Consider the following 27946-nt stretch of genomic DNA (forward strand, 5'->3'; position numbering starts at 1 on the left):
CTGACAAGAGAATGAGCAATGAATAGTAATTTTATTTCAGTCCTTCCAAGCAGTTCAGTTTAGTTTATTGTCACGTGTACCGAGGTACAGTAAAAAGCTTTTTGTGGCGTGGGAACCGATCAGCAGAAAGACAATACATGATTACAATCAATCAATTTACAGTGTACAGATACGTGATAAGGGAATAACGTGAAAAAGGACTACATGATAAGGGAAGCACTATAACGTGATACATCTTTTGATATAACCATCAGACAAGGATAAAATTTCACACAGTATTAACTGAATTTGGTATTGTGTAACCCAAACGTTTCCAATAAAACGACAACACGATGCCTGAACTAGCCCGGCGCTGCAGTGAGAGGAAGGAATCCATTTCACAGCCATTTCCCAAATATACACCAATGAAGCATTTTTGAAATGTTGTCAGTGTTGTGCTGTTGGAAACATGTTCGCCAGCTCCCCACAAATTGCAGCTAGATACTCAGCAGATAATCGGTTGAGGGATGGATGCACTGCCCCTTCTTCAAAGTGCTGTACTCAGAGGGTCGTATTCGGCCGGACCACAACATTGTAAGCTCAGACACTACACTTCTCCTTCCGCATTGGTCTGGAGACTTAATGTTGCGTTAAAAACCTCAGTATTGCACGGCCTTGCAACAGAAGTGAGTGTAAAAACATTCGCTGACAGAGTTATAACAAGTGTTGGCAAACGGAATTCACAGAGCACAATTTGTGGGTTTAACGTAAATCTTATTGGATTTCCCAAGACGATCAAGTAATTAACTCTGCACATTCTAGTTTCTCAGCTGGCTCTCGACTCGCTTGGTGAAAAAAAAAAATTGGGGTCGAGATTAGCCTCACAGTCAGTGGAAGACTTGTAGCTCATATCCGGACTCTGTGCGTGTTTCTCGGGAGCCGGTTTCGGGTTTGCCTCAGTGCTCTGGTCGGACATTGACCCAAGGTGGGGTGGGAGCAAACGAAGCACTCCGCAGGTGCTGGGAGTGTGGGCATGTGGGACTAGTGTAGCTGGGACATGTTGGCGGGCGTGGGCATGTTGGGCCGAAGGGCTTGTTTCCACACTCACTCTATGACAGGGAGATTGCCTGCTCAGTGACTCTCTGTGTTTGTGAGGAGCTGACGGACATCTAACCTGACTTGTGTCAGTGTGGGGGTGAAACATTCTACAAATACCGTATCACCCATTAGGGTCAGCTATGGAAAATAACACAAGGGCTTATAGGGCACAAGGGAAAATAACAGAAACCCATTCCCAAGTTGTGAACGATGATAATTCTGTCTGCTTCATTTGTTCTTCCTCGCTTGATGCCATGATCTGTGTCAACAGGGCTGATGTGTGCGTTGGCTACATGTTCGATGGTAAAGGACCTGTCCCACGAGCATGCGACTGCATGCGGCGAACACGACCAAACCGGAAGCGGGGGCCGCGCGGAGGTCGAGTGATCCCGTACGAGTTGACGTGAAGTTCGAGCGAAGTCCGCGCGAGACGTACGGCGTCGAGACGCTCCGCACGCCCATCGAGGCGCTGCGTATGGCTTCAATGCGGCTGCGGGCCGCCAGGCCGTTGCCGCGCGGAATTTTTGGACAGTGTCAGTTTTTCGGAGCCCCGCATGATGTCGGGACCAGCTCCGCACAACTCCATATGGCTCCGGCGATCGAAGTCGGACCGGCCCCGCGAGGCCGTACGGCTCAAGCGACCACGTTAGGTCGCGCTTGCTGCATGCAGTCGCATGCTGGTGGGACAGGCCCTTTATAAGGCTGTTATCAGTCAGGTTCATAGCTGACCGTGTCGAAGCATCAACTTAAACTGCTCACACACTGTTTCAGTAACATTTTAACAGCACTCCGGCTTCACACAAGCTTTTTGTTTCCTGAGAGTAGTTTCCAGATTTGCAGTTTGTTGCTTTTAGCTGTAGATTGAACACTGGCTTCTGTGGAGTGCAGACCATTTTTTTTTTAATTACAAAGGCAGCACAATATTATTTTGCTTTCAAATATAACTTCAAATGAATAACAAGAACTTTCCACAAGAACAAAGTTGCTGCCTTGATCTGTATCAACATAGATAGCAAAAACAAAACCCATCTCCTACAACCTAACTTATTAAAATTCAAATGGCAATGCCTCGAACGTCCTCTCTGGAAGTTCCTCAGATCTACGCGGTCACATCGTCGCTGGCCGCTGGTTTAATGGAGCTAATCTTGTACACGTTGATTGCTTTGCTCTCGACTAAGTGAACCCGTTGGCAGTTGTAATACTGGGGCAATAGCTCCTCGTGGAAACTGACGGAGTGATTTCCTTTCCGTAACTTGGACGAGAGGTAGATGATAGTCGACCCCTTGGATAAGTGGTGCAAAGTCTTCAGTAGCAAGGGGTAGGTGAGGGAGGTATATACAATATCCGAGCCCAGAATAAAGTCGTAATCCATGGGGAAGTGTACGTGATCCTTGCCCCAGGATAGCGGACAGACTTTTGACCGATGTTTAGAGTCAGAAGGGATATTAATGGAGACATTGTATTGTATTTGACTCAACACGTTCTCTCGGTCTGTCAATGTAACATCCCCACCTGGCAAGAAACAAAAAGATAATTTAACAGAGTCCAAACGGAATAATCCTTTTCAGAATAAATTAGCGGTGTTTAATAGTGAAACATAGAAACGTAGAAACATAGAAAAATAGGTGCAGGAGTAGAACATTCGGCCCTTCGAGCCAGCACCGCCATTCAATATGATCATAGCTGATCATCTAAAATCAATACCCCGTTCCTGCTTTTTTCACATATCCCCTGTTTCCTTTAGCCCTAAGAGCTAAATCTAACTCTCTTGAAAACATCCAGTGAATCTGCCTCCACTGCCTCCACAGATTCACAACTCTCTGGGTGATCCCCCCCCCCCCCCCCCCCCTCATCTCAGTCCTAAATGCCTACCCCTTATTCTTAAACGGTGACACCTGGTTCGGGATTCCTCCAAACATCGGGAACATTTTTCCTGCATTTAGCCTGTCCAAGAATTTTATGATTCCGTAAGATATCCGCTCATCCTTCTAACATCCAGCGAATAAAAGGCCCCTTTAATCCTGTCAGTCCCGCCATCCCGGGAATTAACCTGGTGAACTCCCTCAATAGCAATAATGTCCTTCCTCAAATTAGGAGACCAAAATTGTACACCTTACTCCAAGTGCAGTCTCACCAGAGCCTTGTACAATTGCAGTAGGACCTCCTTGCTCCTCAACTCAAATTCTCTCGCAATGAAGGCCAACATTTCATTAGCTTTCTTCACTGCCTGGGGTACCTGCATGCTTACTTTCAGTGAGTGATGTACAAGCATAACCAGGCCTCATTGTACCTCCCCTTTTCCTAATCTGACACCATTCAGATAATAATCTGCCTTCCTGTTCTTGCCACCAGAGTGGATAGCCTCACATTTATCCACATTTTACTTCGGAGTCACGTGAGTGACTACGTGAAGAACCCCGCCAGGACGCATGCGTGTCATATCGCTACACACATTGCAAAGAGTCACAGCAGGGGGAACGACGTTCCCTTAGCGGCAGAATTTGAAAGCCGGGAACAGCAGGTAAGGAGACTCTGCGTTCCTTCCACTTACCTTACAGGTGGAGACATGGACCAGATCCACGAAGGCTGCGAAAAAGCTGGTGGGGGAGAACCGCGGAGTTGCGGGCAGCCGGCAGCAGCAGCCAACGGCATGCCAATCTCCCGAAATGGGAACAGCTGTGCCCGACTACGCTCCCGCACCGGCCACGGCCGGGCGGTAGAGCGAAGCAAAAAACTAACAGAGTCGTTGACTCCGATGAGTCCGACTCTGAATAGCCGCGGGCGGCCAGTGCCCGTGAGCATTGGGGCCGGTTGGAGTAGCTTCAGGAGCAGCCGCGAGCGGCCAGTGCCCGTGCGCATTGGAGCCGGTTGGAGCGGCTGGGAGCGGGGAACAAGAGCAGCCGCGACGGCCAGTGCCCGTGAGCATTGGAGACGGTTGGAGCGGCTGCAGGATCAGGAACAGCCGCGAGCGGCCAGTGCCCCGGAGCATCGGAGCCGGTTGGAGCGGCTGCAGGATCAGCAGCAGCCGCGAGTGGCCTATGCCCGAGAGCATAAGAGCCAGTTGGAGCGGCTGCTGGAGGAAATACTCCAAAGTGGCAGGCTCCGGGAGATGGAGGCTAGCCACAGTGGGCAGTTAGTAAGCCCCACAGCAGTACCTCTTGTGAAGCTGCACAGTGTTTCTCCCTCATCAGAGGGGAGCACGGAGGGTCAATTCTGGGCTGACCCTGAAGAGGGGAGTGATCAACATACCCCTAGTATGCCTGGGGTGAAAGAAAGCATGTTGGATATGGTGTCCCAGTTTATCCAACCCGACCAAACTGGCCTAAACCTGGAGCCGAAAATATTAGCAAGCATTGACTACATGTCTTTTAACCAACTACAGGGACAGGCATTATCGGACACCACAGCACGACACTTACCACCAGGGAACTGCAAGTCGCTAAATGTTCCCAGTGTCAACCAGTGCATCTGGAAACATGTCGGGGCATCAATTAGAACCAGGGACTTAAAAATACAGAAAGTCCTAAAAGTCCTAACAGCAGGAATTACGGCTTTTGCCCGCACATTGAATGAGCAAAACATGACCCAAGACCACCAAGATGCACTGGTTTTACTCTGCAACTCACAATACGAGTTAAACAATATTAGGAAAAGTGCTATCCAACCGGCTTTAGAACGCAAATTTGCACTACTGCGGCCAAAAACATCACCCCTACGCACCCACCAGTCGGCCAAGACAAACTGGAGAAAGCGCAAAAACCAGGAACACCCAACATCGGTCTTTTTTAGGCCATGGGCCAGACCGACCTTCCTGGAAAATGCGCAAGCCCTCAACACCAACCCAACTACAGACCCAGACAACGGCGCCTCAACGTCCACGGAGGATGCCGAAGAAGTAACACACCTACCACTGGTAACCATGGAGGTAGGTGGGTCTGTTTCCTTAAGAATTAAAGGGAGCATGGAAGTTGGTGGGAGATTACGATATTATTTGGATGCATGGAATAAGTTAACTACCGACACTTATATTCTAAGCAGTATCCAGGGTTATACCATAGAATTTATACAAAAACATACCCTCCAGTTCAGCATGTACTGAACCGAATGTTCGTGCTCACAGGCATAGAAAAATCTAAAGCACATGCTAAATTACTGCGGCTATATAAAAAAGGAGTAATTGAGAAAACCCAACACGAATCACAGGAATTCGTGTCCAACATCTTTATAAAAAACAAGAAAGATGGTGGTTTCCGCATCATCATCGATTTGACTACTTTGAATACCTTTGTACAATATATTCATTTCAAGATGGAAACCTTTGTTACTGCTAAGCAATTGATTTCCGAAGGCTACTACATGGCAAGCATCGATTTAAAAGATGCTTACTATACAGTACCCACAAGAGGTGACCACAGATGTTATTTAAAATTCAACTGGATGGGTCAGCACTGGCAATACAGGGCACTACCTAATGGTCTAACATCAGCCCCAGGCTGTTCACAAAAATGTTGAAACCAGCCCTAGCGTTACTGCGGAAACAAAAACACATGGTAATGGCATATCTAGATGACATACTTATTGTTGGCAAAACTTTGGAATTGGCTAAACAAGCGGTAACAGCCACAACACAATTGTTTGAAAAACTGGGGTTTCTCATCCATCCAGTTAAGTCTAAATTAACGCCTTCAACAAAAATGGATTCTGTGGGGTTCACCATTAACTCAGTTCTCATGTCAGTGACTTTGCCGAAAGAAAAGGTTACAGCCTTAATAGAGGCTTGTAGCGAAATCATCGACATCACCAAACCATCCATTAGACTGGTAGCTAGAATAATTGGGAAGATAGTGGCTGCATTTCCAGCCACACAATTCGGACCTTTACACTATCGAAATTTACAGAGCGCAAAAATAAGAGCACTCAAAATTAATGGTGGCCATTTTGACAGACCAATGAAGCTACCAACAGAGGCCATAATGGAACTACAATGGTGGGAACATAACATCAGGTATTGTTCCCATCCAATAATTATCAGCAACCCGTCTATGGTACTACAAACTGATGCCAGTGCACTTGGTTGGGGTGCTACCAATTCCATCTCCAGCTGTGGAGGGAGATGGAATGCACAGGAGGCATCATTATTACAAACACTGGGCATAAACTACCTGGAAATGTTAAGTGCATTCCATGGCCTTAAGTCATATTGTTCTGAGTTAAATCACCAGCATGTTAGACTACAAATTGACAACACCACCGTGGTAGCATATATCAACCATATGGGTGGAAACAAATCGACATCATGTGACAATCTGGTCAACACACTTTGGCAATGGTGTATCCAGAGAGATATTTGGATATCAGCTACCTACTTACCAGGTAAACTAAATTTAGTGGCAGACACCAGGTCACGCAAATTCAATGAAAACACTCAATGGATGTTGGATAAAAATGTATTTGCTGAAATTACAGCATGGTATGGAACACCAGATATCGATTTTTTCGCATCCAGGCTCAATCACCAGTTATCAAATCATGTTTCATGGGAACCAGACCTGGGGCAGCGACAACAGATGCATTTTCGCTGCATTGGGGGAAATTGTTTATTTATGCATTCCCTCCTTTCTGCCTCATCAGTCGGGTATTAAGGAAAATACAGCAAGACTCTGCGTCTGGTATTTTGATAGTACCCGATTGGCCTACTCAACCATGGTTCCCGGTGATACTAGACATGGTATTAGAACCATGCATCACCATCCATCATAGACCTAATTTACTGGTTCATCCAGTAACAAAGGAAAGATCACCCACAGATCTATGAACATCCCGTCTGTTCTGGAATTCCTGGCAAGCCTCCATTACGATGAGAGGCTCAGTCATAGTGCCATCAACTGCGCCAGAAGTGCTCTGTCAACATACCTGTGGCAAGGAACAGAGCGGCATTCTGTTGGGACACACCCTGGTAACCAAACTCATGAGGGATATTTTAATGTTAATCCCCCAAGAACCAGGTACTCCCAAATATAGGATGTGAGCATTGTACTGACCATGTTAAGAAACTGGTCTCCAGCTACAGCTCTGTCCCTACAGAAACTGACTATGAAACAGTCATGCTGATGACCTTGGTCACGGCACAAAGGGTCCAGTCACTATAGAACCTAAGGCTGGACAACATGACTATTTCATCTGGAAATTTAACTTTTCACATCAATGAATTAGTCAAACAGAACAGACAGGGGTCAGCAGGCCTAAAAACAGAATTCAGGGCATACCTGACAGACGATCGTCTCTGTATTGTAACACACTTACTATTATATATGGAGTATACTAAGATCATCAGAGGGAAAGAAATGTCACCTTTAATCAGCTACAAACAGACACTCAAAACAGACAGTCCAGACCATCTCTAGATGGCTAAAACAGGTCCTAATAAGGCTGGAGTAGACATTTTAAATTTCACTCCACCAGGGCTGCCGCTACATCAGCAGCTATAAAGTTGGATGTTCCTATGGACCAAATCCTCAAGACAGCAGGATGGTCAACGGAGAAAACTTTCCAATGATTTTATAACAAACCTGTCATTAAACCTGGAACATTTGCAGAAACAATTTTAAGTTCTGTAATATAATTTACCCCATAAATAGGGGCTATAATTTGGTGTTAATATATTTATCGTTGGGTTTTCAATATCGTATTGATGTCTAATGATGTTAACACTATTCTCCCCATAATCAAGGCAGATGTGATGCATGGACTCGTTTCCACGGCATGAAATCACAGAGCTTTAAAATCTTCACGTAGTCACTCACGTGACTCCGAAGTAAAATAGTAAGATTAAACGAGAACTTACCAGTTTGAAGTTTGATCATTATTTTATGAGGAGTAACGTTGAGGGATTACGTGCCCTCCGCTCCCACCTTAGATCATATACTCAACTGGTATCTCTTCTCTAATCTTACTATGTTTAGTCATTACCGTTATCTGTCATTTCACACCGCTGTTTTGAAGAATGACACGCATGCGTCCTGGCGGGGTTCTTCACGTAATCCCTCAACGTTACTCCTCATAAAATAACGATCAAACTTCAAACTGGTAAATTCTCGTTTAATCTTACTATTATACTGCATCTGCCATGTATCTGCCCACTCACCCAACCTATCCAGGTCACCCGGCAGCCTCATAGCATCCTCATCGCAGCTCACACTGCCACCCAGTTTTGTGTCATTTAATTCCCTCGTCTAAATCGTTAATATATATTGTAAATAACTGGTGTCCCAGCACCGAGCCTTGTGGTACCTCACTAGTCACTGCCTGCCATTCTGAAAAGGACCTGTTAATTCCTATTCTTTGCTTCCTGTCTGCCAACCAGTTCTCTATCCATGTCAATACCATACGCCCAATACCATGTGCTATAATTTTGCACACTAATCTCTTGTGTGGCACCTTGTCAAAGGCTTTTTGAAAGTCCAGATACACCACATCCACTGGCTCTCCCTTATCAATTCTACTTGTTACATCCTCAAAAAATTCCAGATTAGTCAAACATGATTCCCCCTTCATAAATCCATGCTGACTTTGACCAATCCTGTCACTACGTTCCAAATGCGCTGCTATAACATCTTTAACAATCGACTCCAGCAACTTCCCCACTACCGATGTAAGGCAAACTGGTATTCCTACGACCTGCGGACAGGCTGAAATGTGCCTATAATCGACTGTCCGCATAGAAATTCATCTTACATTTGTTCTGTACATCACCGAATATATCTCTCGTTTCCCTTTCCCCTATCTTTCAGTCTGAAAAAGGGTCTCGATCAGAAACATCACCTTTTCCTTTTCTCCAGAGATGCTCTCTGACCCGCTGAGTTACTCCAGTTTTTTGTGTCCATCTTCTAGAAATTGGCCACACTTTAGTGTTTGTGAAAGACGAGTTGAATAAGATTACTTCAAATAAAATCTAATTTGCATGGGGCGAGCATATAGTTTACAACACAGATTTTTGATTCAACACACAATTAATGAACATCGATATAACTTTGGAATATTTTGTCTAGAAACGGGAAACAAAAGGTTACAGGGCTGGAGTGTTAGAAAATAAATTAACCATTGCTAAAGAGTGCAAAAGACACAACGGCATAATTGTCAATTATTTTCTTCTCACCCGTCTGTGGACAAATGGGGCAGCACACTGGTGGTATCCAATGGTGCATACAGTGGCTGCCTCACAGCTCCAGAGACACAGGTTTGATCCTGTTCTCAGATGCATTCCAAGAGTACACTTTCCATGTAGGTTTCCACCCCCGGCCAAAGAGTGTATTAGGTAAATTGCCAGCCGTAAATTTCCCCGAGTGTGTAGGTGTGTGGCGGAATTTGGTAAGAAGGGGAAGTTGAGGAGACGACTCTGTGACTCTGTATATTTTGATTATAAAATGATGATCAAACTCAAATGATTAGTCATGGAGTCAGAGAGTCGTACTGCTAGAAACTGACCCTTTGGCCCAACTTGCCCACATGGACCAACATGTCCCATCTACACTCGTGCCACCTGACCGCGTTTGGCCCATATCACTCTAAACTTCTCCTATCATGCTTTATTACCACTTTGCTTATCTGCTACCGTGTGCATACCTAATAAATCTAACGTAAATAATCTTGTCTTGGCAGCATCCAGTAACTGCTGTGTAGTTTGTCCAGTAGATCACTGAGGGATTTTATTTCAGCAGGTGATAATGCCACAAAGGCCAACGAATCTACGAGAAGGCCCAGCCTCGGTGCATCTAATAATACCTTGTTCAAATTGAAACTAACCCCAATCAGAGCGGTATAAACAGCCCTGGAATCTCTTGAGATTTGCTTGACGATACCTGGTCAAATGTACTCTCTACAATTCAGGTCCTATCTGGTCTTGCACATGGTGATAATAATTCAGATATTAACACCATGCCTGGATTTAGGAATTTAACACCAGTCCGTTCTGAATCTTGTAATCAAATTCAACAAGCTTGGTGTTGGATTCTCAGAATATGGAAAACAATTTATTTAAGTGCTGATATTATATCCCCAGCTGCTCTTGTCAGACATTTTTTTAAATAGGCTGCAAGTGTAGCATTACTGCTGGTGTCATTGATACACGCTTAATTGAAAATTGGAATTCAAAGATGATCCAAAAACAATAATGTTTTCAAATTTGCACAACCCCTTGTAAGGGTCCTTGTGTCTGTGGTGTGTGTGTGGGCCAAGAAACTGATATCAACCATGTCCTTGCCCCCAAACTATTCTCAATAATTGTCCTCAGAATATTGCATTTCAACCCCAACGTTCCTTGGGCAGTGAGCTAATCTTTGGAACTAATGAGAAAGTGTTCCACCTGTGGTTACTACACTTCAGAACCAACATCACTCCCAACCTCAATAGTTGAGCAGACAAAATGTGTAGGAAAGAACTGCAGATGCTGGTTTAAATCAAAGGTAGACACAAAATGCTGGAGCAACTCAGCGGGACAGGCAACATCTCTGGAGAGAAGGAATGGGTGTCGGTTCGGGTCAAGACCTTTCTTCAGACTGATGACAATAGTCGAGCAGTAATATACAGATAACATGTTTGCACACTCACAGAAGCCAAACCAAGACATTATGGACTTAAGCAGCAAGAGCATTCTGCTCCTAGAACCTATGAACATGAACTGTCTTGGGAGAACATGCAAACTCCATACAAAACATGAGAAATCAGGATTGAACCCGTCACTTGACCTGTTGTGGAGACACCATTAATTACTGCATGGAAGGTATACAAAATTGCTGGAGAAACTCAGCGGGTGCAGCAGCATCTATGGAGCGAAGGAAATAGGCGACGTTTCGGGCCGAAACCCTTCTTCAGATATTTGACTTGCATGTGATGATATTCTAATGTGTTCTTGCATTAGATATGCCGCACAGGTTACATTTCCTTACAGGATTTAAAGTGACACTGTGTTGCTGAAAATAACCTTGACATTGGCAATGACATGAAAACGTGTCTATATTTAGAGTGAATTTATGCTAAATTTCAAATATTTCCACCACAGCATGGAAGAAACGATGTTACAATACTTGAGTGTGGAAAGCCTTTCATTGGGAAAAGGAAAATGCCTATATTTAGCAGAATGAATGCCTTCCAAATCACAATAATAACTGGCATAGACATACTATGTCAATTGGCTGTATCACTTTTCATATTAATACGACAGGTTCATTGTCACCCTTCAGCTCACCCAGGAGGGCAGCAAGAATCCCCACGAGTCCAGTGCCAGATCCCAGTTCGATCACCTTTTTCCCCAAAAAATCGATCTTCTCCCTTTCAAAGTACTGGCAAAGAACCAGAGCCTAGGAAACAGGTCAGACATGGTTGGAACAGAATCATTGCAAAAGGTGGTACAAAGCAATCCAAGAGACAAATAGAGAAGGCAAGGAAGAGGGCATTGCTAGAGCCATCTCCTGCAGAGACGAAAAATGCCTGGAATGGGAGCTGTTCTTACCTTGTCAAACTCACGCATTTCCCAGTGGATTTAGAGCCACATAGGCCCACTTCGACTGAAGGCACCTTCGGCAGTGATGGGGTGAAGGGAGGGAGGGTCCGATGTACAAGAGACCAGCGTCACAACATCAGGACTGGAGATGATAGAGAGGGGGTGCTGTGGTTACGTGACTTAAACACAAGGACCAGTAGTTTAAATAAGGTCGTTGTGAGCTGCTGGAGTTGACGGCAGCCAATATTGAAAAATTATATGGGGTCAGATTTCTCGGCAGTTGATGACGGCCAAACCATCCTTACTCCCCAACACTGTCAGCTACTTAGGGATTTGAGAGCCGATATGGCTTTCAAATCCTCTTAAATTGCTTTCATTAATCCACTCTACTTTCACAGGTGGCACTGTTTGTAACCCTCACTTCCACAGGCACACTAAAATCACTTGAAAGGATGTGAATTTGGGGATTTTACTAATTATTTTGCTGAAATGGATGGTCTGGTAGTGATTTTATAGGCAGACTTAAACCTGATTAAACCTGTAATAGCAAACTATTACAACCTAAACATTTGTGCACAATTTTTTTGCATTAATATTTCAAAATAATTGTTTTTAAAACTAATTCTCATTACACAAAGTGCATTATTTCAGCCTTCCACTTTAGTCATGTGAAAGTACAAATCTTTAGTTGGAATGCTTAAACATTTAATTAGAAATTCCTTCCTGGTTTTCTGTCCAAGAATTCTTCAATGCATGGAAATTTTTTTTATATTATTGGCGGCGAAATAGTCAAACAACTACATCGTAGGTTCCTGACCCCAAGGAACCAACTGAGTGATTACCTACCAGCAGCGTGTGTTGTAAAAAGGAGTCACTATAGGTTTGTGGAGAACATTTGGAGGTTAACAGGAAGCATTGCAACTTTCTGCAAAATGCAGGGCAGCATTACTTGAGATAAACAGGGTTGCTAATATTATGAATTGGTTTTATCATGCCAGGGAGCAGTACTGCATGGACAGAGCAAGTGGAAAAAGAAGGTTTGATTACAGCAGGCAATAGCTGTTTTTCTTTAATTTATCACTGACGCTGAGGATGTATTTGAAAGAGTTCATTAACCTCGAGGATCGGTGCGCAAATGAGGCAGAACATTCGAGAATATGCCCTGACAAGCTGGATCCCCGCCAGGGATATGAAAGCTGGTAAGTCTGAATACATACCCAGTAAGGAACTTAGCTGAGTTTCATCCATTAATTTAGTTTACATGTGTGCAGTGGAGAGCAAGAATAGGACAAGTTAGAACAAGCATCTGGAGGGTGTGGAACAAGATAGTATGATCCATAAGATTAATCCAGAAAAATAAGGAAGCATAGTATCTCATGGGCAGGGTCAAAGCCACAACAACTGTGGCTCCAACTTTGGTTAAGGCAATATTAGTGTTAAACTAGACCAAATGGGACCCGTTAGGTCCCTGTCACATGGGAGGCCTGGATCTCCAACGCAACCCATTCCCCAACGCAATATTCCACCACTTACCCGTTCTCCCAGCGCAACCTGTGCCCCCAACACAATATTCCACCACTCACGCATAGCCCCAAACTGCACAGGCGCGGCTCATTTCCCCTCATCCCCAGCACCCCCCCCCCCTCCCCCTCCTCTTCACTCTCCCTCTTCTTTCCCCTCTCCTCCTCCCCTCCCCAATCCCTCCCTCAACTCTCCCTACCTTCCCTTTCCCCTACCCTCAGTAACTCCCTTCCTCCCTCCATAACTCTTCTCCCCTCCCTACCTCCCTCCTATCCCTCTATCCCCCACTCCTCACCTCCCCCTACCCCCCCCCCCCACTATGCCTCCTCACCTCCCCCACTGCCCTCCTCTCATTCTATTCCCCACTCCCTACCTCCCCACTCCCCCCTCCTCGCCCTCTATTCCCCTCCTTGTCCCACTCTCCCTCCTCACCTTCCCCAGGTCCCCCTCCCTCAATCACCTCACTGTCCCTCCTCACCTCCCCAGGATCTCAAGGGTGCCGATGCTTTCCCTCCTTGTGCGCCCGGAGCAGCAGCGCCACCGCTGCCCTCAGAGCCAGGCTCAGCGCCCAGGCCTCGGATTGGCGTGGCCTCTCCACACCCCCGGAGCCTGCCGCGCAGGCCAAGAGCAGCAGCACAACCATCGGCCTCAGAGCGAGCTTCAGCACCCATGCCCCAGATTGTTGGCATGGCATCTCCCTGCCCCCGGAGCCGGCCACCGCTGCCCGCAGATGCAGCCCCAGCCTCAGAGCCAAGGTGGAGGATCCCCGCAGGCCCAGAGGAGAGCCAGCCTCAGTGCCCAGGCCCGGATCCTCGATGTGGCCTCTCTTCGCCCCCGGAGTACGGAGCCTGCCAGAGCCTGACGCCGCCGCCCACAGATGCAGCCCCAGCCTCAACTCCAAGGCGGTGGATCCCCGCGAGCCCGGAGCATCAATTATATGTTGTTTTCAAAATCTTACCTGTGTCGCCGTTGTGAAAAAAACATGGTAATCTGAATTCTGGAAAGGCCCCAACTGCGCAGGCGCGGCTGAGGACCGTCGGGTGCTCTTTGTGTCGCCAGTAAAGATGCGCACGGGAACTCTCCTTCAACTGCGCATGCGCGGGTGGAGACGCTGTTTTAAGTTACCTTTTTTTAAACCTTAATAACTTTTTAAATATACTATCGATTGGAACAAAACTTATTTCATTTACAGCACAGGACAATGGTGAGTAAGGTGGTCCAAAGATCGTAGCACTATCCTATACCGTTTTTGCGAAAATAGAGAAACAATGCAAACCTGCAGATAACAAGATGAGCGTTTTAGTTATATAATAATAATAATTATTATTATAATAATAATAATAATAATAATAATAGATAGATGATGTACTGACAGATTGGAGCAGGGAAGCAATTGCCCAAAGACCACAGGGGAGAAATTGAGACTGGATTATCAGGTCGTATATTGGAGTATTAAGTGTGGGCATTTTTGGGATAGTGACAATTAACTGATAAGGGTTGAAGAGATGAACTGCTTCCAAGGTCATGAAAAGAAGATCAGGGGTTCTATTTTTGGTCCTTACTTATTTACGGCAGAAATGGTACGCTTCTCCCAAACATGTTGTGGCTCACGAAAGGGAAATCAATGAGGAGTCTTGTTCAACTGATGACAGGCACAGAAGTATGCAATTAGGAAAGAATTTATTCCTCAGGTCAATTCAATTAAGAATTATTTCAGAAAGCATTCTTTTTCCACAAAGAAAGTACTCTGAAACCTTCACCTAAAAGGCAATTGCTATTGGCGCAACTGAACATTTTCAAGATGGAGGTGATTGTTAGTTTATGGTGTTAAATAATTGGAGAAAGAAGCCACAATCTCATAAAATGGTGGATCATATCCAAGTGGCCAAATTGACTACTAGATTTCCTGTGGTACCAGGAGTTGGTTGGGTGTAGTGAACTTCATTTACTACAGTAACCTGTATATAAAACGATAATAGAAAGCAGGATATTCATATGGTCTTGGCTCCAATATAATTTGATTGGAGTGGCTCCAGACCCCAATGTTTTGCCTTAAGGATAACAAAGTCCTTCATAATATTGGAACATAGGCATCGTGTTCAAATACTAAGCAAGGTTTCTTATTAACATCATAAACATGACAGAATCACTTTTTCTTGTCCAACCCATCAGCTGACTTACGGCTTCCCAGATAGAAGCAGAGAACCCCAAATTGCTGCCATGGTGTTGAGTGATGAGTATAGAATGTCCGCAGAAATTGAACTGTTTTTCACTTCGGAGGGGTTTCAGAAGTAGCCAGTCAATCGTGATGCAAGGGCTGGCAAATTCGCCTTGATGCTGGTTTCTTGTCACCTTCCCCAAGATTTCCTTGAAACTTCCCTGAGTTTTAGTCTTTCCTTTCTGATCGCCAGGTAGATCCTGACCAGATGTCTTTTCCTGGTCTTGATCATTTGGAATTCCACCTATCCGAGCCTGTCTGAATGAAAAAGAAAGATTTTAAGAACTCTCACCTGTAATGAAATATTTGCATAGAAAAATCATTGGTAGAAAAATATGACCTAGTCTATAAACAATGTCCCATATTCATGTACATTGTCCATGCCCTCTTCTATCCCCTCCCATCTACACCACAGAGATGTGAATATTTGGAGAAGCCAAAATGTTGTAGCCAATACTGAAACATGCTCTGGAAAATTAATTACGATATGCACAATTATGGTGAAGTTCACGTAGAATAAATTTTTCCTTACAGTAACATTTGAGGCACAAGACTCAGAAAACACACAAAAAACTAAGTTACATGTAAATCCTGCAAGAGATTGAAAAAAAAAATAAGAGATTAGTGTAAAACACAATTAGAAATTGTTCATGGTAGTGCAAGAGATGGTCATAGTCGATGTTCCGTTGTCGAGGTAGGATTAGTGTCGTGCAGGTTGGTTCAAGAACATGATAGCTGTACAAGGGTAGTTGTTCCTGAACCTGGTGGCACAGGACATTAGGTTTCTGTATCCTCCTGCCTGATGGTAGCAAGGAGAGGGGAAATCAACAGTAACAAATAATGCTGAGGTTTTCCCCACGGAAGATGCTGACATCCTTGCAGATGCGGATTGGAAGTTAGAAAAATTCCCTCCGCAATGCAAAACTAATTTAACATATTGCTCAGCCAGGAGACCACCCAAGTGCATAAATACAGATAATAATAATCTAATAAAGATATCCTCTTTTGGTCAGTTATATAAATCCATCAGTTCCTTAAGTATATTCAAAATGAAGGGAATGAAGATAGCAATTCCTTCACGAGGAGAATATCGGGCCCTGGTGTATATTACATAGTTTCCTCATGATACCTTTTACAACGGCCCATTATTTGTGTTTCCATCATGTGACTCTTCCCCAAATGGTGGCAAAAGGTTTGTCCAATTGATGACATCAGGATCATTTCCAACAGAACAATATCAATAGCTGGGCAAGGATTACATGGGTGTTTCATTGGGTGTTAGGGACCAGCAATGGGGTCATCTGTTCTATCTCTGGCCAATATTGCACATTATTTGAGTTTCATTATTTGTCTATGTAAAAATATCTATGAGCTCTTTTGATCCCATTTTAGAATTAGCAAGAGAGCCAATCATGTTATTGGAAGATTATGGACATGAATACTCTGATTCTTGATTAGGACTGTTGTCAGGGGTTATGGCGAGAAGGGAGGAGAATGGGGTTGAGAGGGTAAGATACATCAACCATGATTGAATGGCATAGGAGACTTGATGGGCCAAATGGCCTAATTCTGTTCCTATCATATGAATTTATGAACTCGTTTGAATTGTACAATAATACGACTGGATCAGAGTAACGCTTTCTGCACTACATTCTATTGCATATCTCAATTGCAACTTGAAAGCATGCAATATACATACCCAACCACTGTTCTCATTTACCACTCCATCATAAAGAGACGTCTAACACTATCAAGCTTTGAACGCCTATCTTATGTCCCTTATCAATTGGATTCAGCCGCCTCTAATACATTACATGAGATGATAATATCCTTTATGCTTTTGCCCTGTCTAGCAATTAGCTCACGGTCCCAGAGGTGAAAGACCATCATTTAATCACAAAACTCAATTCAACAGGAAATCTTTGACAACCACCCTCCATGGTGATTCAGTTATCGTTCCATGACCACTATTGAATGCAAAGCTTATTTGGGGAAGTAGGAGGGGTGTGCTAAAGACAATTTGAAACACAGCTAAAGCATGAAAATTATGGAGCAGTGTACCCATGGTGGTGTCAGCTGCATCAAAGTCTTCACTTTAGACAGCTAATGAAGAACTTGAGGCATGGAAGAATCAAACACTGGTGGGTCTCTCCATCACTGGCCTTAATGGATTCCTCATTGAGGTAACTACATCGTTTCACTTATTTCACCGCTCTTGACAAAAAGAAAGAGAGACTTACACAGTCTTGGGTCAAGTTGCCACTTGATCCCCTATTCTCACAATTCAAGGCCTTCTGACTAATGATCAAAAGCTAGGTACTGGTTGGTTTTCTTTTAACATTGCGAGATAAACTATTGTTACCTTTTTCATGTGGAATAGAGACAGAAAAAAATACAAGGTAGACAAAAATGCTGGAGAAACTCAGCGGGTGCAGCAGCATCTATGGAGGGAAGGAAATAGGCAACGTTTCGGTTTATGGAGCGAAGGAAATAGGAAACATTTCGGTCTATGGAGCGAAAAAATACAGATTCTTAAGAGTTTTAAAAAAGGGATAAAAAGCAGGCGATAGTGACCTGTGATCCCGCAAGATCATTCTGTAAACCAGGGCAAACCTCTTCTTCGGATCCACTTTCCCAGCCAATCTCATCATTCATTTCCCTCACAAGCTTGTTTGGTCATGAAAATTCCTCTGAATGTAGGTCATTTATTAATTTACTTTTTCTTCCACCCACAAACCAGAAATGTTGCAAGGTCATCCTTAAAGCTTCATCAAAATTCTACAGGTTAGTATGGCTTCAGAAAGTTTTCTATTGATAGTGTCATAGAAGAAGACTCTGCCCAAATCCATTGTTGGCGCATGACAGGCGGCAGTATACCGGTCGATGGACATCTATACCATCAAATAGTATAGAACATTTGCTGGATTTCACTTGCAAAATATTCTACCCTGCATCCCAATGCTGCAAGTTCACCACCACAGGCTTTACCTGGCGGCTTGAGGATTGCTTCAGCATTAAGGGACTAACCCTTACCTAATGCTGCTGGAGAGTCTGAGGTGTCCATCTTCCTCCAGATCCTTCATTAACTCCCCAGTTCCCTCAACACCACAACCCCATGCATGCCCACCATATTTTTCCACATCCTACATATCATCATGTCCCCCATTCCTTCTGCCAACCTCTACACCACCCACTGACATCAACCCCCACCCTCCACAGGCGTCTACCCACCCCACCAACATCCACCACTTAATCTGCCCCAATTTATTTGGCCTTACCCCTATTTACTACCCAACGTTATCATTTCAACTCCCTGCTCAATCATTCGCCAACCCCTGTATTGTTAAGTCCCTGAACAATGCTGTCAGTTGGCCAGCTCTTTCCCCAAATATCTTCTCCATACCCCACTACCATTGCCCCACAACCCTCCCTCCAAAGATAACTTCCTCAACGATCTCAACTTTTTAAACAGGTAAACTAGCAACACAATGGTCTCTTCCATGGTGCTGGATGCCTTGGGCTTCATGAACAGCTGGTTGTATCTATGTCCCATCTAGCAACAAGCCTTTGGTGGACCAAGACATACAGTGCATTCAGAAAGTATTCAGACCCCTTCACTTTTTCCACATTTTGTTATGTTACAGCCTTATTCTAAAATTGATTAAATTCATTTTTTTTAAATCATCAATCTACATACAATACCCCATAATAAAAAAGCAAAAACAGGTGTTTAGCAATGTTTGCAAAGTAATTAACAAGAAATAACTGAAATATCACATTTACATAAGTATTCAGACCCTTTGCTATGACACACAAAATTGAGCTTCGGTGCATCCTGTTTCCATTGATTATCCTTGAGATGTTTCTACAACTTAATTGGAGTCCACCAGTGGAAAATTATATTGATTGTACATGATTTGGAAAGGCACACACCTGTCTATATAAGGTCCCACTGTTGACAGTGCATGTCAGAGCAAAAACCAAGCCATGAAGACAAAGGAATTGTCCATAGACCTCCTAGACAGGATTGTGTCGAGACACAGATCTGGGGGAGGGTATAAAACAATTTCTGCAGCATTGCAGGTCCTGTAGAGCACAGTGGCCTCCATCATTCTTAAATGGAAGAACTTTGGAACCACCAGGACTCTTCATAGAGCTGGCCGCCCGGCCAAACTGAGCAATTGGGGGAGAAGGGCCTTGGTCAGGGAGGTGACCAAAACCCAGAGTTCCTCTGTGGAGATGGGAAAACCTTCCAGAAGGACAACTATATCTGCAGCGCTCCACCAAACAGGCCTTTATAGTAGAGTAGTAGCCAGATGGAAGCCACTCCTCAGTAAAAGGCACATGACAGCCTGCTTGGGATTTGCCAAAAGGCACCTAAACAAGATTCTCTGGTCTGATGAAACCAAGATTGAACTCTTTGGCCTGAATGCCAAGCGTCAAGTCTGGAGGAAACCAGGCACCGCTCATCACCTGGCCAATACCATACCTACGGTGAAGCATGGTGGTGGCAGCATCATGCTGTGGGGATGTTTTTCAGTGGCAGGAACTGGGAGACTAGTCAGGATCAAGGGAAAGATGAAAGGAGCAAAGTACAGAGAGATCCTTGATGAAAACCTGCTCCAGAGCGTTCTGGACCTCAGGCTTGGGCGGAGGTTCACCTTCCAACAGGACAACGACCGTAAGCACACAGCCAAGACAACGCAGGAGTGGCTTTGTGACAAGTCTGTGAATGTATTTGAGTGGCCCAACCAGAGCCTGGACTTGAACCTGATCGAACATCTCTGGAGGGACCTGAAAATAGCTGTGCATCGACGCTCCCCATCCAACCTGACAGAGCTTGAGAGGATCTGCAGAGAAGAATGGGAGAAATTAACCAAATACAGGTGTGACAAGCTTGTAGCGTCATACCCAAGAAGACTTGAGGCTGTAATCGCTGCCAAAGGTGCCTCAACAAAGTACTGGGTAAAGGGTCTGAATATTTATGCAAATGTGATATTTCAGTTATTTATTTTTAATTACTTTGCAAACATTTCTAAACACCTGTTTTTGCTTTTTAATCATGGGGTATTGTGTGTGGATTGATGATAAAAAAAATGACTTTAATCTATTTTAGAATAAGGCTGTAACGTAACAAAATGTGGAAAACGTGAAGGGGTCTGAATACTTTCTGAATACACTGTATATTGCTGCAAGCTTTCTTTAAGCTCAAATTACATTCAGCTTAGGAGAAAAAATAGGCTTTCATAAAAAGATAAATTGTTGGCACAAACTGAAATGGACATGACAAGCCTTTGCAGAAACATGGTTAGACACAAAGTGCTGAAGAAACTCATCAGGTCAGGAAGCATCTCTGGAAGACATGGGCAGACAATTTGGTTAAAACACTTTCTTCAGACTAATTGTAGTGGAGGGACAATAGAAATAGACAATAGGTGCAGGAGTAGGCCATTTGGCCCTTTGAGCCAGCACCGCCATTCACTGTAATCATGGCTGATCATCCACAATCAATACCCCGTTCCTGCCTTCTCCCCATATCCCCTGATTCCGCTATCTTTAAGAGCCCTATCTAGCTCTCTCTTGAAAGTATCCAGAGAACCGGCCTCCACCGCCCTCTGAGGCAGAGAATTCTACATTCACAACTCTCTGTGAGAAAAAGTGTTTCCTCGTCACCGTTCTAAATGGCTTACCCCTTATTCTTAAACTGTGGCCCCTGGTTCTGGACTCACCCAACATCGGGAACATGTTTCCTGCCTCTAGCGTGTCCAAACCCTTAATAATCTTATATGTTTCAATGAGATCTCCTCTCATCCTTCTAAACTTCAGAGTGTACAAGCCCAGCTGCTCCATCATCTCAGCATATGATTGTCTCACCATCCCGGGAATTAACCTTATAAACCTACGCTGCACTCCCTCAATAGCAAGAATGTCCTTCCTTAAATTAAGGGACCAAAACTGCACACAATACTCCAGGTGTGGTCTCACTTGGGCCCTATACAACTGTAGAAGGACCTCTTTGCTCCTATACTCAACTCCTCTTGTTATAAAGGCCAACATGCCATTCGCTTTCTTCACTGCCTGCTGTATCTGCATGCTTACTTTCATTGACTGATGAACAAGAACCCCCAGATCTCGTTGTATTTACCCTTTTCCCAACTTGACACCATTTAGATAGTATTCTGCCTTCCTGTTTTTGCAACCAAAGTGGATAACCTCACATTTATCCACATTAAACTGCATCTGCCATGCATCTGCCCGTCACCTGTCCAAGTCACCCTGCATTCTCATAGCATCCTCCTCACAGTTCGCACTGCCACCCAGCTTTGTGTCATCTGCAAATTTGCTAATGTTACTTTGAATCCCTTCATCCAAATCATTGATATATATCGGTCCCTGCACCGAGCCTTGCGGTACACCACTAGTCACTGCCTGGCATTCTGAAAGGGACCCGTTAATCCCTACTCTTTGTTTCCTGTCTGCCAATCAATTCTCTATCCATGTCAGCACTCTACCCCCAATACCATGTGCCCTAATTTTGCCCACTAATCGTGGGACCTTATCAAATGCTTTCTGAAAGTCCAGGTACACAACATCCACTGGCTGTCCCTTATCCATTTTCCGAATTACATCCTCAAAAAATTCCAGAAGATTAGTCAAGCATGATTTCCCCTTCATAAATCCAAGCTGACTCGGACCGATCCTGTTACTGCTATCCAAATGTGCCGCTATTTCATCTTTTATAATTGACTCCAGCATCTTCCCTACCACCGATGTCAGGCTAACTGGTTGATAATTCCCTGTTTTCTCTCTCCCGCCTTTCTTAAAAAGTGGGATAACATTAGCTACTCTCCAATCCACAGGAACTGATCCTGAATCTATAGAACATTTGAAAATTATCACCAATGCATCCATTATTTCTAGAGCCACTTCCTTAAGTACCCTGGGATGCAGACCATCAGGCCCTGGGGATTTATCAGCTTTCAGTCCCATCAGTCTACCCAACACCATTTCCTGCCTAATGTGGATTTCCTTCAGTTCCTCTGTCACCCCAGATCCTCTGGCCACTAGTAGATCAGGAAGATTGTTTGTGTCCTCCTAAGTGAAGACGGATCTAAAGTACCTGTTCAACTCATCTGCCATTTCCTTGTTCCCCATAATAAATTCACCTTTTTCAGTCTTCAAGGGTCCAACTTTGGTCTTAACTAATTTTTTCCTCTTCACATACCTAAAGAAGGAGTGGAAGACATGGATATATGACATTATGGGTCAGGGCTCCCTTCAGACTGACCCGTTGAATTTCTCCAGCACTGTGTCTTTTTTGTAAACTGGCGTCTGCAGTTTCTTGTGTCAGCAGAGACATAGTTGACCAGAGCTAGGAATTAAATAGTCCCGATTTATATTTTTAGAAGATAGGGGAAAAAAGAAAGTGAGGAGAGGCTGCCCTGATAATAAACAATGTGGCAATGACAGGATAGAGGAAGGATCTTGGATCAGAAAATCAAGCATTTCTTGAATTGCTGTAGTAACGATCAATAGATCACCAGCAATGCATGTCATTGTATAAAAATTGGGAGATGGGATGTGCATGTTACAATAATCGAGGAATATTGAATCTGTATGCACACTTGGCAAGGCATATCATCAGTAATAATATGGAGGAGAAAGGAGCGTAAAAGATGTGGTTCTCCAGATCAGTGCATCGAAGCAATTTAAACAAGGAAACATGTTATTTTGGATCCATTATGCTGAGAAAAGATTAATTAATAATTTAGTTGATAAAGAGCCTTACAGGAAGAGTGATCGTAGTATTTTGTATAAAGACTGAATGGCATTTATTTCAATCCAATACCAGAGCCTTAAATTCAACAAAGCAAACTTTAAAGGAGTCATGTTTTGACAATGTGGAAATTATGGCTTAATTCTTTAAATATTGATTATTCAGTATTTAAGAAGGTTTAAGTTAACAATTTTAATTTAACAAATAATTGCCAATATTGAAAGAATTAATGCATAATTTATAACATATGTTCATCCATTTAAGGCATAAACATATGGCAGTGGTTAGCCATGGCTAACTGAGAATAACATTATGTCAAAAGTCTTATCAATCACCAGAGAGAACAGAAGGTTGAGGAATTGGAATATTGTGTTCAGCAAAGCAGGACCAAAAAAAAAATGAAACAAAAGTTGACTACGCGAGTAATCCAGTAATAAATACAAAAATTTGATTATAAAAAGTTTCTACAGATTTATAAAACAGAAATAAAATCAAAATTAATTTTAGTCGCTTGCAGACAGATTGGAAAAATTATATTCAGGAAACCACTGAGGAATTCAACATTTATTGTTCCTCTTTTCATGGAAGAAAACACAAAAAACTCTGCTGTCAACAGTGGAGATCAACAATCCTGGAGTAATGATTAAAAAAAATAGAGCAGAGCAAACGGGCCTAGACCTGCTTTAATTCCACTACTTGTTTTAATATTTTGTGCAAAGCAAAACATGAACACTGGAATTGCCTTCTAGCATAAAAATTGGTCTGGAAAAGAAACGTTAGCCAAGCTGACACAAATTTAATGTTCAGATCAGCCAAATACTTTATGAAAATCATCACAAACTGCAACTCCTGCCCAGAAGTGTAAGAAATAATATTTGCTCTAATTGTTGCCATGATCATGGGCTTTTTGATAGGTTGGTTCCAATTTTATTGCAGATTTTTTATATAATAAATTGAATATATACAATCCTATAAAGTTTATAGCTGGTAATCAAAGGAAGGACATTGGTTCTGTGCCAGGTTAATTTCCAGCATGTATGGAGATGAAAGGAGTACTATTCATATCTGCACGCAATCCACACTTTACATGGACATGTGTCTGCATACATTCCTCTCCTTGAGTGCTCTTTAGTAGAGCAGGCCGCTGTGTGCATGAAACTATTTGTTTACAGTTATTAATGCAGACAAAGGAACATTCTCGGAATAGAGGCCATAGGAAACAAGCATATCAGGAGAATTTGATCATGGCTTCTTACTAGTAAACCCTTACACGACTCCTCTCTGCTGCCAAGGAACTTTAATGAATTGGAGAAATGAATGGGATTGGGTAGGAGATGGGGGAACAGGGTTTCAGGTGGTGGAACAAAGTAATGGGATGGGGTAACAGGCAGTGGAGTAGGGTAATGGGGTGCAGCAACAGGTGGTGAGACAAGGTGATGGATAGGGTATCAGTTTGTGAGGCACTGTAGTGGGTTGGGGTAATAGGAGGTGTGACAAGGTAAGAGTCCTAGAGTCATACAGTGTGGAACTGGGCACTTCGGCCCAATTTGCCCACTTGACCAGTCCCACCTGCCTGCATTTGTCCCATATCCCTTTAAATCTAACCTATTCATGTATTTGTCCCAAATATTGTGATATTATCTGCTTCAAATATCTCATCTGACAGTCCATTCCGTATTCCTACAATCCTTTGCGTTAAAAAAGTTGTCCTTCAGATTCCTACTAAATCATTTCCCCCCTCACCTATGTCCTCTGGTTCTTGATTCCCCATACACTGGGTAAAAGGCTATTAATTTACCATATCTAAACCTCTCACAATATTACACACCTCTGTACGATCACCCCTCATCCTCCTATGCTCCAAGGAATAAAGTCCTAGACTGCTCAACCTCTCCCTGCAGCTTAGGTCCTCGAGTCCAGACAGCATTCTTGTAAATCTTCTCTGCATTTTTTTTTTTTTTTTTCATTTTTTAAAATTAGAAGTACAGTAAATTACAGTAATACACATCACATATAAATTATCTGCATTTTTAACAGCTTAACAGTATCTTTCCTATAACAGGTTGACCAAAACTCCAAATGTGGCCTCACCAATATCCTGTACAACTGCAACATGCCCTCCCAACTTCTATACTCAATACTCTGAGTGATGAAGACCAATGTGCTGAAAGCCTTCTTGACCACCCTATCTACCTGGGACACACTTTCAAGGAACTATGTAAGTTTGGATGGGGTAACAGATGGTGAGACAGTTAATGGGATGGGATAATGGGTGGTGGGACATGGTTATGGGATAGGGTAAAGGTTGATGGGAGAAGATGGTGGGTGGGATAATGGGATAAGATAATGAATGGTGGGTCGAGGTAATGGGATTAGGTGGTGGATTGGGGTCATGGGGAGGGGGAAGAGACATTTTACCTAATCCATATCGGCCTGGAGCTGACTCCCCTTGCCCGCTTTGACTCACTTATCGTGATAAAGCAGAGAAGTGGGAGATGTTCAACATCATCTTCTGCATGTCACCTGGACCATGCTTGACGAATACAAATATTTTATCTGCTCCGATGGGAAAACATTTTCCACCGCACAGATTCATCAAAATTCCGGTAATTCCAGAGACGCATTTCAAATCTATACTTTCCCCTCAAATTGAGATCTGTGTTACATGTTCTCTCCAGTAAAAGATAACTCGCCTACATCCCTAACCTGGTTACATTGGCTTATAGGTTTCTTTGTAACACGAAGAAAGACGCAAAAAGTTGGAGTAACTCAGCGGGTCAGGCAGCATCTCTGGAGAAAAGGAATAAGTGACGTTTCGGGTCGAGACCCTTCTTCAGACTGAGATTCAGGGGAAAGGGAAACGAGAGATATAGACGGCGATAGAGAGAGATATTGAACAAATGAATGAAAGATATGCAAAACAAAATAAAGATGAGATGCTGGTTTGTGTGTCTACCTTCGGTTTAATCCAGCATCCTACATTTCTTTGTAACGTCCCACTTAACCGCTGGTAACACACAGGAGTTTCCGCCGTGGAGGGGTTTGTCCACCTTTATTCTCATCACGAGAGGAATCACTCTTTTGCGCAGAAATAATGTGCAAAGACCTTTTCGTGGACACAATTAGTCACTTTACAGTACAGGATACACAGATACATCTCATTATTTGTTTTCAAAAGTTCCATCAATCTTGTCTCCAAGACATTCGGGACAGAGAAATAGAGCTGTCAGTCGTGCCTGATGCATCGCTGTTACTAAGACCAAGTGTAAATCATTTGTGTTAGTTGTCGACTGTACATAGAAACATAGAAATATAGAAAATAGGTGCAGGAATAGGCCATTCGGCCCTTCGAGCCTGCACCGCCATCCCTGCCTTCTCTCCATACCCCCTGATCCCTTTCGCCACAAGGGCCACATCTAACTCCCTCTTAAATATAGCAAATGAACTGGCCTCAACTACCTTCTGTGGCAGAGAATTCCACAGATTCACCACTCTCTGTACACATTGGGTCGACGCGGTTCTGGGTTTTTAAAAATCAGACAAGGAGCCTCTCCCTCTAACCCAAAGGTCACCTCTGACCCCCCCCTCCCTCCCCCTTCATTCATTCTAGCACATTTTAAAGTCGCTAAAACAATAACTCGCCAAAGAATCTCACACATGCCAAGGCTGAGATAGAACAGCTGCCAATGACCCGGCAATGACACAGCGCCGAGCAGGGGGTAGCGCCCGCTGCGTATCTCTGACCCCTTTACCTCATGTTGTAACTGGCGATATTAAGCAGGTGAAGTCTGAACCAGGGTCAACTCAAACGATGCTGCTTTCTGTTAATCGAGAGGAAGAAATGACCACTTTCCAACGACTCCACACACAAATGATACAAGGCTGTGGCCGTGTCTGTCCCAAGTCCCGCCGAACTCCTGCAGTTCGCAACTCCTCACAGCCCGCTGCAGGTGAAGGGCTTTAAGTCCTCCGCTATTTTTAGTGCAACTGTTAATGCGTCCGAGTTGAATTCCAGCCTGTGCTATTTTCGTTTGGTCATTAATATGTTTAGTTCAAAGTGGTTGAATGCATTCAAGTAAGTTTGGCAGCAAGTTAACACCAATGCTTTCGCCCGATCGTTGTAAATGTCGCGGAGTGAAACTAGGACATATGAAGTTGAGTAAAGAAATTTGAAGTTCTGCCAGGGGCGGAGTCAGGAGTATTTGGATTAATGAATCAACGCGTGAATGGATTAAGATGGCACTCCACATGCAGTTAAATTAACACACGAGTGAAAGTTAAATGCGATTCTTTCTTTCTCTGATTCTCAGCGTAGAATTAGAATCATAGTCACCGAGTCAAACACCGTGGAAACAGGCCCTTCGGCTCAACTTGCCCACTCCAACCAACCTATCCCATCGACACAAGTCCCACCTGCCTGCATTTGGCCCATATTCTTCTAAACCTATCCTATCCATGTACCTGTCGAAATGTTTCTTAAACGTTGCAATAGTACCTGCTTCAACTACCTCCTCTAGAAGCTCATTCCATATCCCTACCACCTTTGTGTAAAAAGGTTGCCCTACAGGTTCCTATTAAACCCCCGCCTTAAACATATGTCACAATTTCTTGATTCCCCTACTCTGGGTAGGGGAATGCACAATTACACTATCTATTCCACTCATGGTCTTAAACGCCTCTATAAAATCGCCCTTTATCCTCCTGTGCTCCAAAGAGCCAAGTCCCAACCTGCTCAACCTCTCCCAATAGCTCTGGCCCTCGAGTCCTGGCAACATCCTCCTAAATCTGCACCCTTTTCTAGCTTAACAATATCTTTCCTATACTGTGACCAAAACTGAACACAGTACTCTAAATG

At 43.7% G+C, this 27946-nt stretch overlaps 1 protein-coding gene across 1 annotated transcript; it reads right to left on the reverse strand.

The window, feature by feature from the left end:
• Nucleotides 1-1780: 1780 nt before the first annotated feature.
• On the reverse strand, nt 1781-27235 carry LOC116976787 (EEF1A lysine methyltransferase 3-like). The gene is made up of 4 exons (XM_033026692.1): nt 26844-27235; nt 15278-15572; nt 11321-11432; nt 1781-2589 (listed from the first exon to the last, which is right to left on the reverse strand). The coding sequence occupies exons 1-4, from the start codon at nt 26846-26848 to the stop codon at nt 2177-2179; spliced, it is 825 nt and encodes a 274-aa protein (XP_032882583.1). The 5' UTR covers nt 26849-27235; the 3' UTR covers nt 1781-2176.
• Nucleotides 27236-27946: the final 711 nt, after the last annotated feature.

Source organism: Amblyraja radiata, chromosome 9 (assembly GCF_010909765.2).
Source record: "Amblyraja radiata isolate CabotCenter1 chromosome 9, sAmbRad1.1.pri, whole genome shotgun sequence".
Taxonomy (NCBI): domain Eukaryota; kingdom Metazoa; phylum Chordata; class Chondrichthyes; order Rajiformes; family Rajidae; genus Amblyraja; species Amblyraja radiata.